At 46.2% G+C, this 16,537-nt stretch overlaps 1 protein-coding gene, 1 non-coding gene and 1 pseudogene across 4 annotated transcripts in view; 1 reads left to right on the top strand and 2 right to left on the bottom strand.

Annotated features, from left to right (window-relative positions):
• Positions 1–8,985, bottom strand: part of Dgkh (diacylglycerol kinase eta) — a 173,415-nt gene extending 164,430 nt beyond the window's left edge. For 2 of the 3 annotated variants that reach the window (XM_074043314.1, XM_074043316.1), the window contains exons 1-2: positions 1,893–8,985; positions 1,042–1,245 (exon numbers count right to left, since the gene is read on the bottom strand). In XM_074043314.1, coding sequence (XP_073899415.1) covers positions 1,042–1,245; positions 1,893–1,979 — 291 coding nt within the window. In that variant the 5' untranslated portion in view covers positions 1,980–8,985. The remainder of the gene's footprint in view (positions 1–1,041; positions 1,246–1,892) is intronic. The other variant, XM_074043315.1, reaches the window with a different exon arrangement.
• LOC141413215 (small nucleolar RNA SNORA51) lies at positions 4,892–5,021 on the top strand. The gene has a single exon (XR_012438023.1). It is a non-coding gene; the product is annotated as a small nucleolar RNA SNORA51 (small nucleolar RNA).
• A 6,556-nt stretch (positions 8,986–15,541) lies between the features above and the next one.
• LOC109700349 (small ribosomal subunit protein eS1-like) lies at positions 15,542–16,332 on the bottom strand (annotated as a pseudogene).
• Between the last annotated feature and the right edge of the window lie 205 nt (positions 16,333–16,537).

Genomic DNA, 16,537 nt, shown 5'->3' with positions numbered 1-16,537 from the left:
CCTTGACTCTGTCGTACATACACCTTAACAGTCATTCCTGTGCGCACTTCCGAATATGTATTTTTCAAAATAAACAGCTACAACAAACACTAATCCCCAGGCATATAGTAAAAATCCTATTCCCATGTAGGCGTCCAATTCTCATGGAAACAGCTGTAGAATGAATTAACTTTTATAAATTGATTTTTAAAGAGGGCACTCAAACCCAATGATTTCATTGGTTCCCTTTTCAAATTCCTCCCTGAAGTCCCTCACTGACAACAGATTCTCACTGTGAAGATTTTTTAAACTAAGATGAACTTTATATAAGTCTCAATAGCTCTAGCATTTGTTTTGTGTATGCTCAACGTCAAATGAATACTAAATTTTTGACACCTCACAGGACGACAACACAAGCTCCACACACAGGAGTAACACAACGCCCTAATCTCCATGTAGCATAAAGAGGTAACTTTTTGTTACTTAACACAACCATGGATATGTGGTTTGAACACATCGCGCTGCACAGAGTGCGCTTAAACAGCAAGCACCATCCACCACCAGCGTCGTCCCGTGGCTGTTGCCTTCCAAATGGCAGCAGGGGACAGAAAAGCTGTCGGGTGTCACCTCCTACCCACCTCTCCGGCTGGGCCACCAGAGGAGCGGCCTGCCGCCTACGGTAAGGGAAGGTGGCGGGCTCACTGAAGCTCAGGCTGGTGGGAGGAAAATATGTAGAACTCCTTTCGAGTTCCCTGAGTGGGAACTCGCAACAGCGCTGCAGCTTTTTCCCACGCTCCCGCTGAGCTGCCGATCCCCGGCTCCCCCGCCTGTGTCCGCCGAGCGCCCCGAAGTCCACCGCTTGCCGCCCGCCCGGGAATCCCATCCTCCGCAGCGCCTTGGTCCAGGCGTCTGGCCCCGCCCCCAGGCCAGGCCCCGCCCCGTCCCGCTCCCCACGTTCCCGGGATGGCCCGGCGCGCTCTCTGCGCCCAGGCGCCCTCTCTGCCTTCTCGTCCCACCGCCTCCCGCTCTCCGAGCTCACGCAGGCCCGCTCCCCGAGCTCACCTTGGTCCGGATCTGCCCGGAGGTGGACACTTTGCGGATCAGTTTCTGGGGTCCTTCTTGCTCCGCCTCGCTGTCGGACGAATCCTCTCCCGGCCCCGCCGAGGCAGCGACGGGGGTGACCGCGGCGCCCGTCCCGGCGGCCGCTCCTCCCGCAGCGCCTGGAGGGTGGTGCTGGCTGCCGGCCCCGGCCATCCCCTCCGACTCCTGTGGGGAGACAGCACCGCCCGGAGGGGGCGCGGTCAGCGGGTGGGCTCTGCCCCAGTGCGCCCCGGAGCCCCGCTGCTGCCGCCATGTTCTGCTCCCCCAGCCTCCCCGCAGGGGAAGGGTCACCAGGGACCTGACACCCGCCAGGCAGGGACCCGCCAGGCTCCTCTGTCCGCTTCCCACAGGTCTCCAGAGCTGTGGGGCACAGGGGACGCAGGTCCCTGCACCTCTGCGCGCTCAGCCTCAAGACGTTCTATGGTTCCTGACCCAGAATATGACCAGCACGGGTTGAGAGGTTGGAGGTGACATAGGGATCGAGGCGACCTCCCTCCAACTCCTTCTGGGGGCTGAGGTCCTCAGGATGGACGAAATGGAAAGGGACGGGGTGGGGGGTGCGAGGGGAGGATTAGGGCAGGAAATCTCTGCAGCCAACCCCACTGAAGGTCAGGCATTGGCAAGAGAGGCCACTGGAGAAGAAAGGGAACCTGGAGCTTCCTCCAGACTCCGCTAGGATACACTCGCCACCACCAAGACCCCAGATCTCCAGAGACACTTGGACCTGCTTGCATGGTTCCAGCTGAATAAAAAAAAAGTCCCTCCACCCCAGGTTTGTCTCACAATCCCCTGCCCCACTGCGAGGACCATACCTTTCCCGCGTCTGCCTGGGAGTTCGGGTCCTTCCAGCTCCACTCCGCGGTGTTCAGTTCCTGGCCCACCCCCACCCCCATCCCCATCCGGCGCACACGGAAGAGAAGAGCATTTTCCGGGAGGTTCAGCTCGGCTCTGAGAACTTTTCGTTCAGAAAGAGCGATCCCCTTTGGCTAACAGGAAACTGGGAAGGGCGTGGAGAGAGCGCAGAAACAAGAGAGGACACGCAGCCCAGGACGACAGAATGCTAAATAGATGTCTGAAGCGCTAACCAAGATTGCCTGGAAGAAAACAATGCACTGGAGCCATGTGAACACCAGTACCGGAGCACAAAAAAAAAAAAAAAAAAAAAACTGGAAGTCCTGGGAGAGCCACTCCCTAACCCGGACTAAGGCTGGAGGAAATGGGATCCGCAGGCTGGGGCCGCTGCCCAGGACTCCCTTCTGGCACCAGGGAGTAACAGCCTCACTGCGGGTAGTGCACGCTCAAAGAACCTTCGCAGGTGCGGGAAGCTGGGAGGAACACTGAAATGACAGATTCCTCCTGTCATACAAAGAGAACTACAAACTGGTGTTAGCTCTGTGTTTAAAATACAGTAAGAAGTCCCATCTGGAGTGTGGGGTCTCTTCACCTGGATAAGACATTCGATCTCGTTAGCATGCCCCTGCCTTTCAGTATTCATTCCTTTCCTATTTTGTCAGTTCAGTTGACCTTTAATATTCCTCCAAAGATTCTGGGTTGTTTTTTTTTTCCTAGTTGCAATGTTACTCCCAACAATAATCTTATTTGTGTTAGAGCTGCCCAGTTCTAAGAGGTCTTAAGAAAACTATGCAAACCCAACACATTGTGCATCACTTTGTAGATTAAATTCGTTAAGATGTAAAGTGTGTTGTTTAAATCACCAAAAGAGGAGATTGCTGCCATGTTATGCTAACACGAGGCAATTTCCCCAGTTTCAGTATCTTTAGGAAAGAAAGGAGCTGGGCAAAAGGAACCTCAAGAGTTCTTATGGCCCCTACAAACACGTACTTCTCTGTCTACAAGACATGTTGCTGGGAATGCTTTAAAAGAAATAAACTGGTCAAATAATGGCCTTTATGCCCATCTGTTCATCTGTACATGACAATTCTAATGATCTGCAATGCAGATAAAAGACACTTAGTAAAAAGGACCTTTTGAAAGAATAAACTTAGTTCCGTCTTCATGTAAAAAAACTGAGGCACAAAAGCCTGGGACCAAAGTACAAACTATGTAATTACTCTTGTGATGTTCTACTCATTTTACTAGGCTACGTAACAAAAGTCAGTTTGTCAGTTATCATACAATTCTATCTATCCGTTAAGCTTTCAAGTTCTGCACCGCAACATTTTCCAGAACCCAGGCAGGGAGTGATTAAACTGAAAGGCACTGGCCAAAACCCAGGACTTCTCTGATCCTAGGAAGGGCAGGATTACATTTCCCCTTCTTTGAATCAAATGCTGATTGCCTAAAGATACTTTAAACCAGCTTCACATCCAGGAGCCAGGCAATTAATACCTCAAAGGAAAAGTATTCCTTACTACAGAGATTTAACCTCACAGCCAGCTCTGCTCTTCAAAGACTCCTGTAGCAAGTTCTAAAACTTGGTTGACTTTGAAAGCTAAGGCAGTTTTAGCCTGCTTATGCTGTATGAATGACTGCTGCTTGCCATTATCTCTAGCACACAAGAAACTCAGGATGAAAATATGCAAATGAAGGCGAGCCACCTCACTTCCCACAAAAGGCAGCCCATGAAAAAACCTCTTTGGTTCAACCATCTCTTCTGACATACTGTTTCAAAGAGCCCCTAATTTAAAGTTACACAACCTACTAGCTACTTCTCAGATGTTAGTTGTAAATTCTATGTTTCAAGAATGAATTTCCAATCTGTATACTGACTACCTGCAATGCACTTCACCTCTCTTAAAAATATTAATAGCAATGCCTACCTGGTGCCAGTGGCTCAAGCCTACAATTCTAGCTATTTGAGAGGGTGAGATCTGGAAGATCAAAGCCAACCGAGGTTATTAGTTTGAGAGACCCCATTTCCAAAAGTAACCAAAGCAAAATGGATTGGAGTTGTGATCAAGTTGTAGAACCCCTGGTCTGCAAGTACAAAGCCCTGAGTTCAAACCCCAGGCCCACTAAAAAATATTAATAGTAATGTCAAGATCTCAATATTTTCAATTATTTTAATTCACTCAAAATGGCAACTGAAACAAATTTTAAATATGTGGTATATTACCTTGTTTATTTGACTTACATTTCCTTGACCTTTTCCTTACTTGGTGTTTTCAGATTTTCAAGTAATTTCTTAGATGCTTTTTACATATTTGTAATTGTTACTTTCAAAGTTCTGGGTAGAACATATCACAAGCACACTATTAAAAACTTGCATGTTGTTCAAGTAGTAGAGCACCTGCCTAGCTGGCACAAGGCCCTGAGTTCAAACCCCAGAACCAGGAAAATAAAAAAACTTGGACATATGCTATGCAGACACACTTAGAATGAAATGGATATAGGTGAAGATGTCCATTAATTTGGCTTCTACTTGATAAGATGTCCTGCCCCATTTTAAAAAATCAATTATATCAAAGATGCTTAAGTCACAGCCAAATATCATGCTGATACCAACCTTATGAATATTAGTATTATTACCTAGAGGTATTCTGAATTATATTCTTATGGATGGCTACTAATAACAAAATAGGATTAATATGCCCTTGCAACATTTCAGTCATCTATGTTCCATTGTTTTACATTAATTATAACATAAGCATGCAGAATGCTGCATCTTGAAAGAACTCAAGTAGGCACTTTAAAAACAGTTATGTTCTAGGACTCACATTCCTTATACCTAAGGAATACTGAAAGTTAGGCAAGTAAGGCCAAGAACACTGCTTTCACTAGAATTTTAAAACTATTTATATAGCACATTATTTGTTATGTATCATAATTTAACATTCAAAACTTTACCCTAGGCCTTCCGGTGCTTACCACAATCTGTGTTCTTACGCTGAATGTAGAGGAAGAGGAGGCAAAAGTAAATCTACCCCATATATACAGCCCAGGCCCTGTGTCTGGTCTGGATTGAGAATAGGAAGACATGGGGTGGGAGGAAAAAAGATAAAAATAAAAAAGCTTTCCCCAGCCAGGCACCAGTGGTTCACGCCTGTAATCCTAACTGTTCAGGAGGCAGACTGAAGCCAGCCCCGAGGAAACAGTTCTGGAGATCCTATCTCAAAAATACCCAACACAAAAGAGGGTTGGTAGAATGGCTCAAGTGGTAGAGCATCTACCTAGCAAGCCTGAGGCCGAGTTCAAACCCCAGTGCCAAAAAAGAAAAAAGAAAACAAACTTCATCCAGTAAAATTTCCTTAGTTGCTACCTGAATGAAAAAAAAAAAAAGATTTGAGATCAATCATAGTATCAACTGCACATATCTATCATTATCCTTGCACCTAAGGCAAAAATCTTTCATCATTGAAGCACAACTCATATATTTATAACCTATTTATATTTTGACCCCTTTTCTTTTGAAACCCTTCCTTTCCTATCTTTCCATTAATTCTGAATAGTTTTACAAAAGTTAATTTGGTATTAAGTCACTAGGAAATAAAAAGAAGTTTTAGTAAGTTAAGTGTGTTCTAGCATCCCTCCACTAAAAACTGCAAGTACTACTACATTTTTAAAGTTTCAACTAGAATTCTACCTACCTATCCCTTCCCACTGCTACAATAAGGACTGCCTGGTTAACTATCTTCTAACCTACCCATATCCATCACCAAAATACTTTTTTTGGTTTTGTTGGTCCTGGGGATCGAATCCTGGGCTTCACACATGCTACCCAAGCTCTTTACCACTGAGCTACATCCCCAGCCCCAAAATACTTTTTAATTGATTAGAAATTTACATAATGCTTCTATTTCCACTGACACTTGATTACATTCCAAAGTTAGCATTGAAGGAAATACACAGAAACTTAAACGCTAACATTTATCTTCTTTAGGCCCATTGCCCTAGCCAGAGTAATGAAAAGGCTAAGAGTTTCAAATCTCCCACTTAAATAACAACGTCATTTCACCCCCAAACACAAGAATGAAGTCCCAGCCACCAGCTCTCAGCTCCAAAACTGGGTGCATTTTAAATAAACACCATTTGTTTTCTTTCCATCTAGCCAGCACCAATTCCCAAATCACTTATTCTTCTGTCATAACACCATGTTTTAGATGGTCATGTTCTGTCAAAAAAGAATGGGAGTAATTCTTACATATACACTATCTTATGCCATAGGAGGTAATGCAATAGGACTGCGTAATGTTAATGTCATTTATTCAAAACTGAATATTCCTTTTTATAAATGCAAATCAGCATAGTTTTATGGCAAAGTATTAAACTGCCTATAATTGAATTTAGAAAAAGGTTTTAAAGAACTTAGAAATGGAGTCCAAATGAAAGCAGGTATTCGCAACTTGAGATCTTAGTTCACAGACTGGTCTTCAGGAAACCTGTGTTTCCCTTGAAGTTGTGTTAAAGAGTGTGTGTGTGTGTGTGTGTGTGTGTGTGTGTGTGTGTGTGTGTGTGTAAGATGGTGGTTCCATAAGATTATCCCAGCAATAAGCTGGAGTGTAGCTCAAGTGGGAGAGTGCCTAGTATCACTAAAAAAGGAAAGAAAAACAAAATTCTATTGGCAGTGATGTCGGAGCCACATTAGTTTGTATAAGTACACTTTATGATGTTCATACAGTGACAAAACCACCAAACACATTTCTAGAACTTGTCTCATCAGTTAAGCAATACATGACTGCATGCCACACAGGTGCATTTTCAAAGGAAAGAGATTCCATAACTTCAATCGGTCTTAAAGGGATCCCTGACCCAAACAAAGGTCAAGAACGCGATTTTGTGGGATTTGTGCTCCTTCAAAGCATATTTAGATTAAGCTGAAGATCCCCCTCTGCTCCACATGCCTGACATGCTTAACATTTAAACACTCTTCGCCCCAACACACTCTTTTTTCTTGTATCTGCAACTCTTTAGTAATTTGGGCAACTGGTCATTCTGAAGAACTTAAATGAGAATTCTGCTTATGACTTTTTAAAAAGATTTTGTGTTCATTAGATACATGACAACAGGGTTTCAAATAAAATCACTTCTCAGAAATATTATTTTGCTGGGGATATAGCTCAGTAATAGAGTGCTTGTCTGGCATGTACAAGGCCCTGGGTTTGAACCCCAGCACTGGGGGGGAAATAGGGAACAGAACATCATTTTAGGCCACATGCCTGAGCTCTCTGAACGTTTTGTTTTGTTTTGTTTTGTTTTTTGACTATCTGAATGTAAGCCATTGCAATCTATGAAACCAGCATTCTGTTTAGTTAAGAATGTAAGCTTTCTGAGCCCAGTGGGTGGCTCACCGCCTGAAATTGTAGCTACTCAGGAGGCAGAGATCAGGAGGATGGCAGTTCGAAGCCAGCTGGGGCAAATAGTTCCTAAGATCCTATTTAAAAAAAAAAAAAAATCACATAAAAAAGGCTAGTGGAGTGGCTCAAGGTGTAGGCCCTCAGTTCAAACCCCAGTACCACACACACACACACACACACACACACACAAAAGAATGTAAATTTTCTGAGGACAATAATTTGTGTTGCTAACAGCTGCCCAACCACTGGGGAATATAATAGGTGCTGGATAAAAACATCTGCTGAGCAAATAAAATTAAATACATCTAATTCTTAAAAAGAGTTCTTCAGTCGGAATAAAGTGTCACAGTTGCTCACACTTTTCCACCGGGGCTCTCGTTTTAAAGCTCCAGTGATGATACTGGGACTGAATATTTTCTGTAGAAAATAAATGAGCACTTTTGCTCTTGCTACTTTTGAGAAGTAAAGAGGGGACGGATTCTCTAATTTTCTAGGCACAAAGTAGTTCTGGCATCAGCAACCTAAAGGAAAACACTCAAGAACCGCGTGTTTCCCGCTGTGACTGTGTTGGCTTAAAGTGTGCAGGTTCAGAAAAGGCTTCATCCAAACGGGCCACTGTATTTCATTGCCAATAATCTTTGACATAAACGTCAAAACTGAATTGTCTTTTTAATTTCTACAATAACTTAACTCTCCAGTGATAACATAATAGTAGAAATACAAGTAGACGCGACGTAACATGTTCAAATTCACAAAAGGAAAAGCAGCTGCAGATGCAGATGGATCAAAGTCCAAGGCCACTTCTTAAAGGCCAGGAAACTGGAGGCAGAGAAACGCAGCCTGGGCAAAGGAGCCAGGAGCGTGCATGTTAGAAAAGAAAGGAGAAGCAACCCTGGCACCTGACCTAGGAGCTCTCGACAGGCAGAGGGCCGGCCCGAGCAGACCCGGGAGTCCCTGGGAGAACAGCATTCGAACTCCTACAGCGTAGCACGGATGAGGCCAGAAATACCGGACAGGGCTTCTCAGACCCGTTCAGAATTGCAACCAAGACGGAGCAGCAAATATCCGGGCAGGGCGTGGACAGCCAAAATCCGATGCCAGCCCACGCGGGGTTACAGAGATCTGAGTGGGACGGGGATTCCTGGGGAGAATCCCTAGAGACTCTTAATTGTTGGAAGAATAAGTTGAAGGAGTTTGGGAGAACAAGTCTAAAGACCCCCGTACCCTCATCCTGATCCACACACACACACACACACACACACACACACACACGACACACGCACACACTTACTCTCGGCCCCTAAAATTACTCAACCTCCGCGTGGCGTGTGCAGCGAAATCCCAGGCGAGAGCGAAATAAGCTTCTTGCCTCCTTCCTTGCAAAACCCCGGGACCCCAGCAAAAGGCCGGGACTGCAGTGGCCGCCAGGGGTCGGGGGCGTGGCTCTGGGCGTCACGCAGCCACCAGCCTCCCTTAGGAACCCGCGCGCCCAGGTGAGCGCCGGGGCGCGGTCTCCAGAGGTGACACCAGTCTCCTCCCGGCCCCACACGCTGACCGCACAGCCAGGTTTCTCCTCTTCCCCTGCCTGCACTCCACGCTCGGAAATCGAGTGAAAAGTTGAAAAGTCCACGAAGCAAGGGGACTGTCCTCTAAGGATCGTCGCTAGCGGCCCCTCGGGGACAGCTTCAGTCCGCCGGACAAAGACGCTCCGGGCGGCGCACGAGGAGCCGGGCTTGGCGGAGGAAGCGCTGCCCCGGCTGGGAAGCAGCTGGGGACCTCATCCCGGGCCATTTCCTGAACGGAACCCGGCCGAGGCGGGGGGAACGGAGGACAAGCGGGAAGGGGTGGGCGCGGGCGCAGTACCCACCGGTTCCTCCCGGGCTGGGCTGCGGGCTCCGGGCGCGGGGCGCACGTGCTGCGGCTCCATCGCGCCCGCCCGCGCCCGCTGGCCGCCCGGGGCGCAGGGACCCGGGCCCCGCCGCCGCCGCCGCCGCCGCCGCCGCCGCCGGCGCCGCTGGATACACCTCCCTCGCCGCGGTCCCGCTCGGCGCCGCCGCCGCCCGGCTCCCGCCCAGGGCCACCACCGGCCCTCGCGCAGTCTTGGGCTTCCGCCGCGCCGCGCTCTCCCGCCCCCACGCCGGTCCCTCCGTCCGCCGCCGCCTCCTCCTTCTCCTCCTCGGTCCCGCTCCCCGGCGCCGCCGCCTCCCACGGCCGTAGAATCCGCCCCTCGCTCCTTCCTCCGCCCCCGGCTCCCTCCCCTTTTCCTCTTCGCTTCCCGCCCCTCCCCCCCGCCGCCCCCTCCTCCCGGCAGGCGGCCCGGGACGCACGTGACCCCCCTGGCAGGCCTTATAAGGCGCGGAACCGAAAGCGGCCACCCCGGTGGTCACGGGCAGCGGGCGGCCGCGCGGAGAGGCCGGGTGCTCGGGGAAAACCCGGGCTCGGTGACTGCTGCGCTGGCGACCCAAGTGGCAGTGGCCGCGAGTCCCCAGGAGACGCCGCCCAGCGCCCCTCTCGCGCTTTCCCGGCGCCTGCAGCCCGCGCCCGCCTCTCTCCAAAACCTGGCCGCGCGCGCTCCCCGCTGCCGGTGCCGGTGCTGGTTTTGGGGCTGGAACGGAATCCCACTGCCCAGAGTCAGCTGCCTTCCAGCCCGGTGGGCCAGCGCTTCGCACCCCAAAGCGGTTCCAGAGCAAGCCGCGCGGGGACCGTGACGTTGGCAAGCTGCGAGCGAGGGTATGCTTGACCGAGTGCCGCTTCCATTGGGTTTTAATGGCTAACGGTTTCGTGGAAGGAAAACCCGCTCCGGAGCGGATCTGATCTGCCGTTCGGTTTTAGCACTGCACTCAAATTAAGGGCAGGGGCAGTGAGCGCTCAAGTGGCAGGTCACCACTCCTCCACCCTGCCCTCTAAGGAAAAGACATGGCAAATAGCGTCCGGGATCATCTGGTTGGCACTAGTTCCAATCCAACAGTGACTAACTGTCCAGTGACCTGGACTTTCAGGCTTCTATCAGCATCTTCTAGGGCTCTTAATCGTGTCACATACATTCACATATTTTTGAAACTGAAAAAATCAAAAACATTTACTTGATCCAGTCTGTCCCCATGTCATTCTTCGGAACCTTGCAAACTGATTTCTGTGTCCACTGAGGTTATGCTGTCAAAGCTCACCTAATAGCCGTGAAGAGTCCCGTCTTGGCCTGTCTGCAGCATTTGTGATTGCTGACTAGACTTTTATTCCTGAATCTTTCCTTTACATTTGCTCCCTGACACTCGGCCCTCCATGTTGTCTGGCCATTTCTTATTTAACTGCCTCTCACCCACAGGGGAACCAAAGTAGTTTGTCCTTGATTGTTTCTAAATTAGGGAGGGAGTGGGTGAGTAGTCTTTCAGACCCTCCCCTCAATTTCAACCACCAACCCGGTGCTGATAACTCATGAAATCCCATCCCAGTCACAAATCTCCAGTTTGGTGAAGCCAACTGCAAATAACCAGAAATCTCTACTCTGATGTTCCCCAGTGCCTTAAACTCAACCTGACTGACTAAAAGATGAACTTTCCTGACAGTTGGCTTTCTCTCCAGTCTCATTCTCAGTAAACATCTCCACAATTCACTTAGTAATGCAAAGGAGAAATATGAAAATGATCCCAGGCTCCTCCTTTCTAGCATCCTGCACCCCTCCTCATGGTTCCTGTCAGTCACCTTCCCACCACTCTTGACTGGTTTCAGGTCCCCTGCTTCAAGCTACTGAAACTCTGTACTGCTTTCCATTTTAGTATTGCTGCCAGTGGCTCACCATTGCCTGCAGGGTTTTTGGCTTTTTTTTTTTCAATGGGATTGGAGTTTGAACTCAGTCTTCCCACTTGCAATGAAAGCATTCTACCACTTGAGTCAATTTTGCTCTAGTTATTTTGGAGATGATGGTCTGGGGAAGGATTTGCCTGGATTGGCCTTGAACCCTGATCCTCCAGATCTCAGCCTCCCAAGTAGCTAGGATTACAAGTGTGAGTCACTGGCACCTGGCTAAGTAGCCAATGCCTACTTCTCCAGTCCCATCAAACACTCTTTTTGATTGATGACTGATTGATTGATTTTTTTAACTCAGGGCCTCATGCTTACTAGGCAGGCACTCTACTGCTTGAGCTTCTCTGCCAGCTTTGTTTTGTGTTGGGTGTTTTTGAGATAGGGTCTGATGAACTATTTGCCAGGGGCTGGCTTTGAACTGCAATCCTCCTGATCTCTGCCTCCTGAGTAGCTAGGATTACAGGTGTGAGCCACCACCCGGCCCCATCAAACACTCTTGAGTTCCTTACATGCATCCCCTATCAGGCCACTTATTTTTATGCCGTCCCCTCATGCAATGTCCTTCCTCTTACTCAGCCTGGCCAGATATCTACTCATGTTTCACAATTCACCCTAGAACTCACTTTTCCTTATGAAATCATCCCTGGCCCTGTTGCAACTTATAGAGGCCATTCTGTCTGTGCTAAATGACTAAATATCGTCTCTCCTCATCCTCCATCATAATGCCTTCATTGAACTCAGTTTTACATATAACCTACCAGATGACATGGCAGGTGCTCAGTAAATGTTTGTTGAAAGAATTATTTTATATAGCTTGAGATATATTTTTATGACTCTGGAAAAACAGTGTTTCATTCATTCTCACAATTCTGCAAAAAGTATATTAGTATTAGTGTCACTTTTTGTAGGAACAAGAAACTGGAAAAAAAATAAAGCAATTTGCCTAAGGTGCTGGTGTATAAATCAGAGCAAGAGTTATAACCCAGTTTGCCTATTTAAGTTCATTCATTACATGTTTGCCTGTGGTCTGAATGTGTATGTCTTCCCAAAATCCATACATTGAAATCCTCACTTCCAAGGTGATGGCGGTAGGAAGGAGAGACTTTGAATTAGGTCATAGAGATAGATCCTTCATGAATGGGATTGGTGCCTTATAAGTTCATCCTCTTCTACTATGTGAGATCAGAAGAGAATAAGACAGTCTGTGAGGAAGCAGGCCTTCACCAGATGCCAAACCTTTCAGAGCCTTAGCCTCCACTCCAAAACTGTTACAGCAGTCCACCCAGACAAAGACACCTATCCATTGGTTTTTTTTTCACCTTGAATTCTGTTTTGTATGGTACAACGGTTTCCCTTATGTTTGTGGTTGCACAGTATAATTCTCTACTTCTTTATTATTTGGTCTTTTTTTGGAGGGGGTGGTCCTGGGGTTTGAACTAAGGACCGTGTACTTGCTAAGCAGGAGAGCTCTGCCACTTGAGCCACACTTCCAATCCCAGATATTTCTTTATTTTCAGCCATTCCAGATAATTGTGTTTGAAGTATGTCTTGTAAATGAGAGTTGAACTTTTATATTGTGGACTCATTCTAAGTGTCTGCCTTTTTAAAGCTGTTCTCATTTGTCATGTATATTAATCAAAGTAAAAAAGTTCTAAGAAAAAGATTCTTTCCTTCTCCCCCTTACCCCTACCTGGACTCCAGAATTAATTTCTTTCTCATGGAGCAGTATCAAATCAATGATCCAGGTGTCCAGGTGGCTGAGGTGGCTCCTCTGTTCCATATTGCATTCCATCTCCTAGGGCTTTTGCCCTCCTCCCCATAAGGGAAGCTAATTCTGGGCCTTCAGCACAAGGAAGTACAAAGGGCCCTGTCAAGGAGCATTAGCCCGGCTTCGTTTTTTTTATTATTCATTTATTCACATGTGCATACATTGTCTGGGTCATTTTTACCCCCTGCCCCCTCCCCATCCTCTCCTCCCCACCTCCCTTTGCTTCCAGGCAGAACCTGTTCTGCCCTTATCTCTAATTTTTGTTGAAGAGAAAACACAAGCATAATAAGGAAGACAAAGCGTTTTTGCTAGTTAAGGATAGCTATACAGAGAGATTCCTAGCATTGCTTCCATGTACAAATGTGTTACAACCCAAGTTGATTCATCTCTAACTGATCTTTACACTGGTTCCTGATCCCCTTCTCTTGTTGACCTCTGTCACTTTAAGGTTTCTGTATTAGTTCCTCTGGAGTGGGGACATCAAACGCTTTCATGTTTTGGGCTTTCTACCTATTCCCACATGTCCCGTATGTGCTCTTCCCTTGTCATGTGACCCAAGTCCAACCACATTGCTGTATTTGCCCTAGATCTAATGTCTGCATAAGGGAGAACATATGATTTTTGGTTTTCTGAGCCTGGCTAAACTCGCTCAGAATGATGTTCTCCAGTTCCATCCATTTAACTACAAATGATAAGATTTCATTCTTCTTCATGGCTGCATAAAATTCCATTATGTATAGATACCACATTTTCTTAATCCATTCATCAGTGGTGGGGCATCTTGGCTGTTTCCATAACTTGGCTATTGTGAATAGTGCTGCGATAAACATGGGTGTGCAGGTGCTTTTGGAATAACCTGAGTTGCATTCCTTTGGGTGTATCCTCAGGAGTGGGATTGCTGGATCATATGGCAGCTCTATGTTTGGATTTTTAAGAAAGTCTGGCTTCTTTTTTGGTGGTATTGGAGTTTGAACTCAGGGCTTCATACTTGTTAAGCAAGTGCTCTACCTCTTGAGTCATATCACCAGCCACCCCCCCACACTTTTTGTTTTTGCTCTGGTTACTTTGAAGATAGTTTCGAGCTTTTGGCCTGCGTGGACAACGATCCTCCTTTTTTATACTTCCTGCTGTCGCCCCGGCTCTTTTCCATTGAGATAGGGTCTCACAAACTTTTTTTGCGCAGGTTGGCCTGGAACCATGGTTCTCCAGATCTCAGCCTCCCATAGTTGGGATGGCAGGCACATACATACCACTGCTACCACGCCCAGCTATTGGTTGAGTCACAATCCTCCTGATCTCAGCCTCACAAGTAGCTAGGAATACAGATGTGAGCCACAAGCCCTGGGCTTAGACTACTTCTTAAGACTTAGACCCAGGCCCCAGTCTAGATTTTGGTGAAAACTAGCACTCTCTGGGCTGGTAGAGTAAGTAAGTGGAAAGCACCTGCCTAGCAATCATGAAGCCCAGAGTTCAAACCCCACTATCACTAAAAAAATCTAGCACTCTCTGTTACATTCTGATCACTGTCTTTGGCTTTATTAGTACTTCATTTTATATTTATTTAACTTTCTTACTCGTTGCTTCTTTTTTCTCCTTTCTTGCTTTCTAGTTTATTGATTGAATTTTCTATATACTCCCTTTAAAAAAATGCTTCTACTGATTTGAAAATTATACCTTCTACTTCAATTCTTAGTGGTTACCCTTAAAATTTTAACATTAATACTTAATTTCCAAGGTTTGTCACTATCTCCATCCCCTCCTATCAATATAATCTTAAACAAACAAAAATAAATGAAAAGCTACAAACTCTCAAGTTCATTCCTAAAAACTATGCATTGCTCTCTTTTATGTTTTCTTTCCCTCTTGTTTTTATTTTAATTTATTTACTTGTATTATTTCTTTTCTTCTTTTTTTTTTTCTTTTTGTAATGCTGAGGATCAAATTCAGGGCCTCGTATGGTCTCAGCAGTCACTCTACCACTGAGGTGCACCCCAACAAACACTCCCCATTTTTAAATTCTTTTCTACACTAGTCATCATTACTATTTTTATAGTTATCTGATAAAATTTAGCAACATATTTTTCCAATGTTTTTCATTACTATTTGCTTTTTGTATTCCATTCTTCTTTTGGGACTCAATTTCAGTCTTAGTTAAGTACATTTTTTTAGGTTCCTTTCACTGCAGGGGTGTAAGTAAATTTTTCTCTTTGTATCCCACTGTCATTCTGTTTTTCCTCATATCCTTTTTTTGAGGTGCTGGGGAGGTGGTACTGGGAGTTTAACTCAGGGCCTCGCACTTGCTAGGCAGGCACTCTACTACTTGAGCCACTTTGCCAGCCCTCCCTCATACTCTTATATCAAAATTTCATTGGCTATAGGATTCTTTTTTTTTCCCCACAAATAAGATGTGGTTTTGCCACTATTAAGTCTGAATTTTTGACAGTTTGTTTTTTTGTGTTTTTTTGTGGTGCTAGGGTTTGAACTCAGGGCCTACCTTGAGCTACTCCACCAGCTCTTTTTTTGTGATTTTTTTGAGATAGAGTCTCGTGAACTATTTTCCCAGGCTGGCTTCAAACTGCAATCCTGATCGCTGCCTCCCGAGTAGCTAGGATTACAGGTGTGAGCCACCCACCCCCAGCTAGACAGATTTTTGGACTGGTGGTTCACTTCCATCAGCTTATTCTACTTCTCACCTACAGGTGTCATGTCACCTGTAGCTTTTCCAGAACTACTACCTTCACCATGAAGCTCCGTGAGTTTTCCCAATTCAGATTTGGGCATCTTCAGCATTTTTACTTTTCTAATACATTATGAGGTAGATAAATAGATTCGCAAGCCTTTTCTAGTTCTTTCCCGATGCTGTCTGGAATCAATGTATTAAACGCTTCTTTCAAATCATTTGTCTGCACCTCTTGGGTCATGATTTCCATCGTCTTCTGGATTTGGTGAGCCTGCTGGTGCTGAGTGTAGAAGGTCTTGCATATCTGATTGTTGTGATTTTTAGTAAAAGCAACACAGCACAATTGAAGCAAAATAACCATTGGCAGTCTTGACATCAAATGAGCTTCAGTCATGGTCTGCCATGTTTGACCATGGGATACATTTTGTCACGGGTAAGATCCATGCAACGGAAGTTAAGCAGTGTTTGCCCTGAATTTTTGCCTCTGCAATTAGCTTGAATTTTCTAGATGCAATGTCATCATTCTGTAGATCAGCAAGGCTCACTTCAAACACACGACCCTTGAGACCAGCAGATGCAATTTTGGTTCCCTGAGTTCTCGTGATGAGCGTCTTTCCAATACTCCTTATATTGAATGTGGCCGGTGCTTTCACATCATACCAATCTTTCTTAGAAAATGGGTCAACCACTTTCCTCTTGGCTCCCTTTTTGCCACCTTTTGTAAGGTACTTGATCTTGCCGACTGCCATGGTGCTGCTCAGAGAGCCAAAAGGTTGGTTATAACGGGCTGGGATGTAGCTCAGTGGTACAGTGCTTGCCTAGCATGCGCGAGGCCCTGGGTTCGATCCCAGCACCAAAAAAAGAAAAGACAAAAGGTTGGTTATAGGATTCTAAACTGACAATTACTGACACCAACACCTTGAAGTGACTACTTTTTGGCATTTACTGTTGCTA

Source organism: Castor canadensis, chromosome 10 (genome assembly GCF_047511655.1).
Source record: "Castor canadensis chromosome 10, mCasCan1.hap1v2, whole genome shotgun sequence".
In the NCBI taxonomy this organism is placed as follows: domain Eukaryota; kingdom Metazoa; phylum Chordata; class Mammalia; order Rodentia; family Castoridae; genus Castor; species Castor canadensis.
The sequence above is the reverse complement of the archived record's forward strand: the minus strand, read 5'-3'. Positions and strand labels throughout refer to the sequence as shown.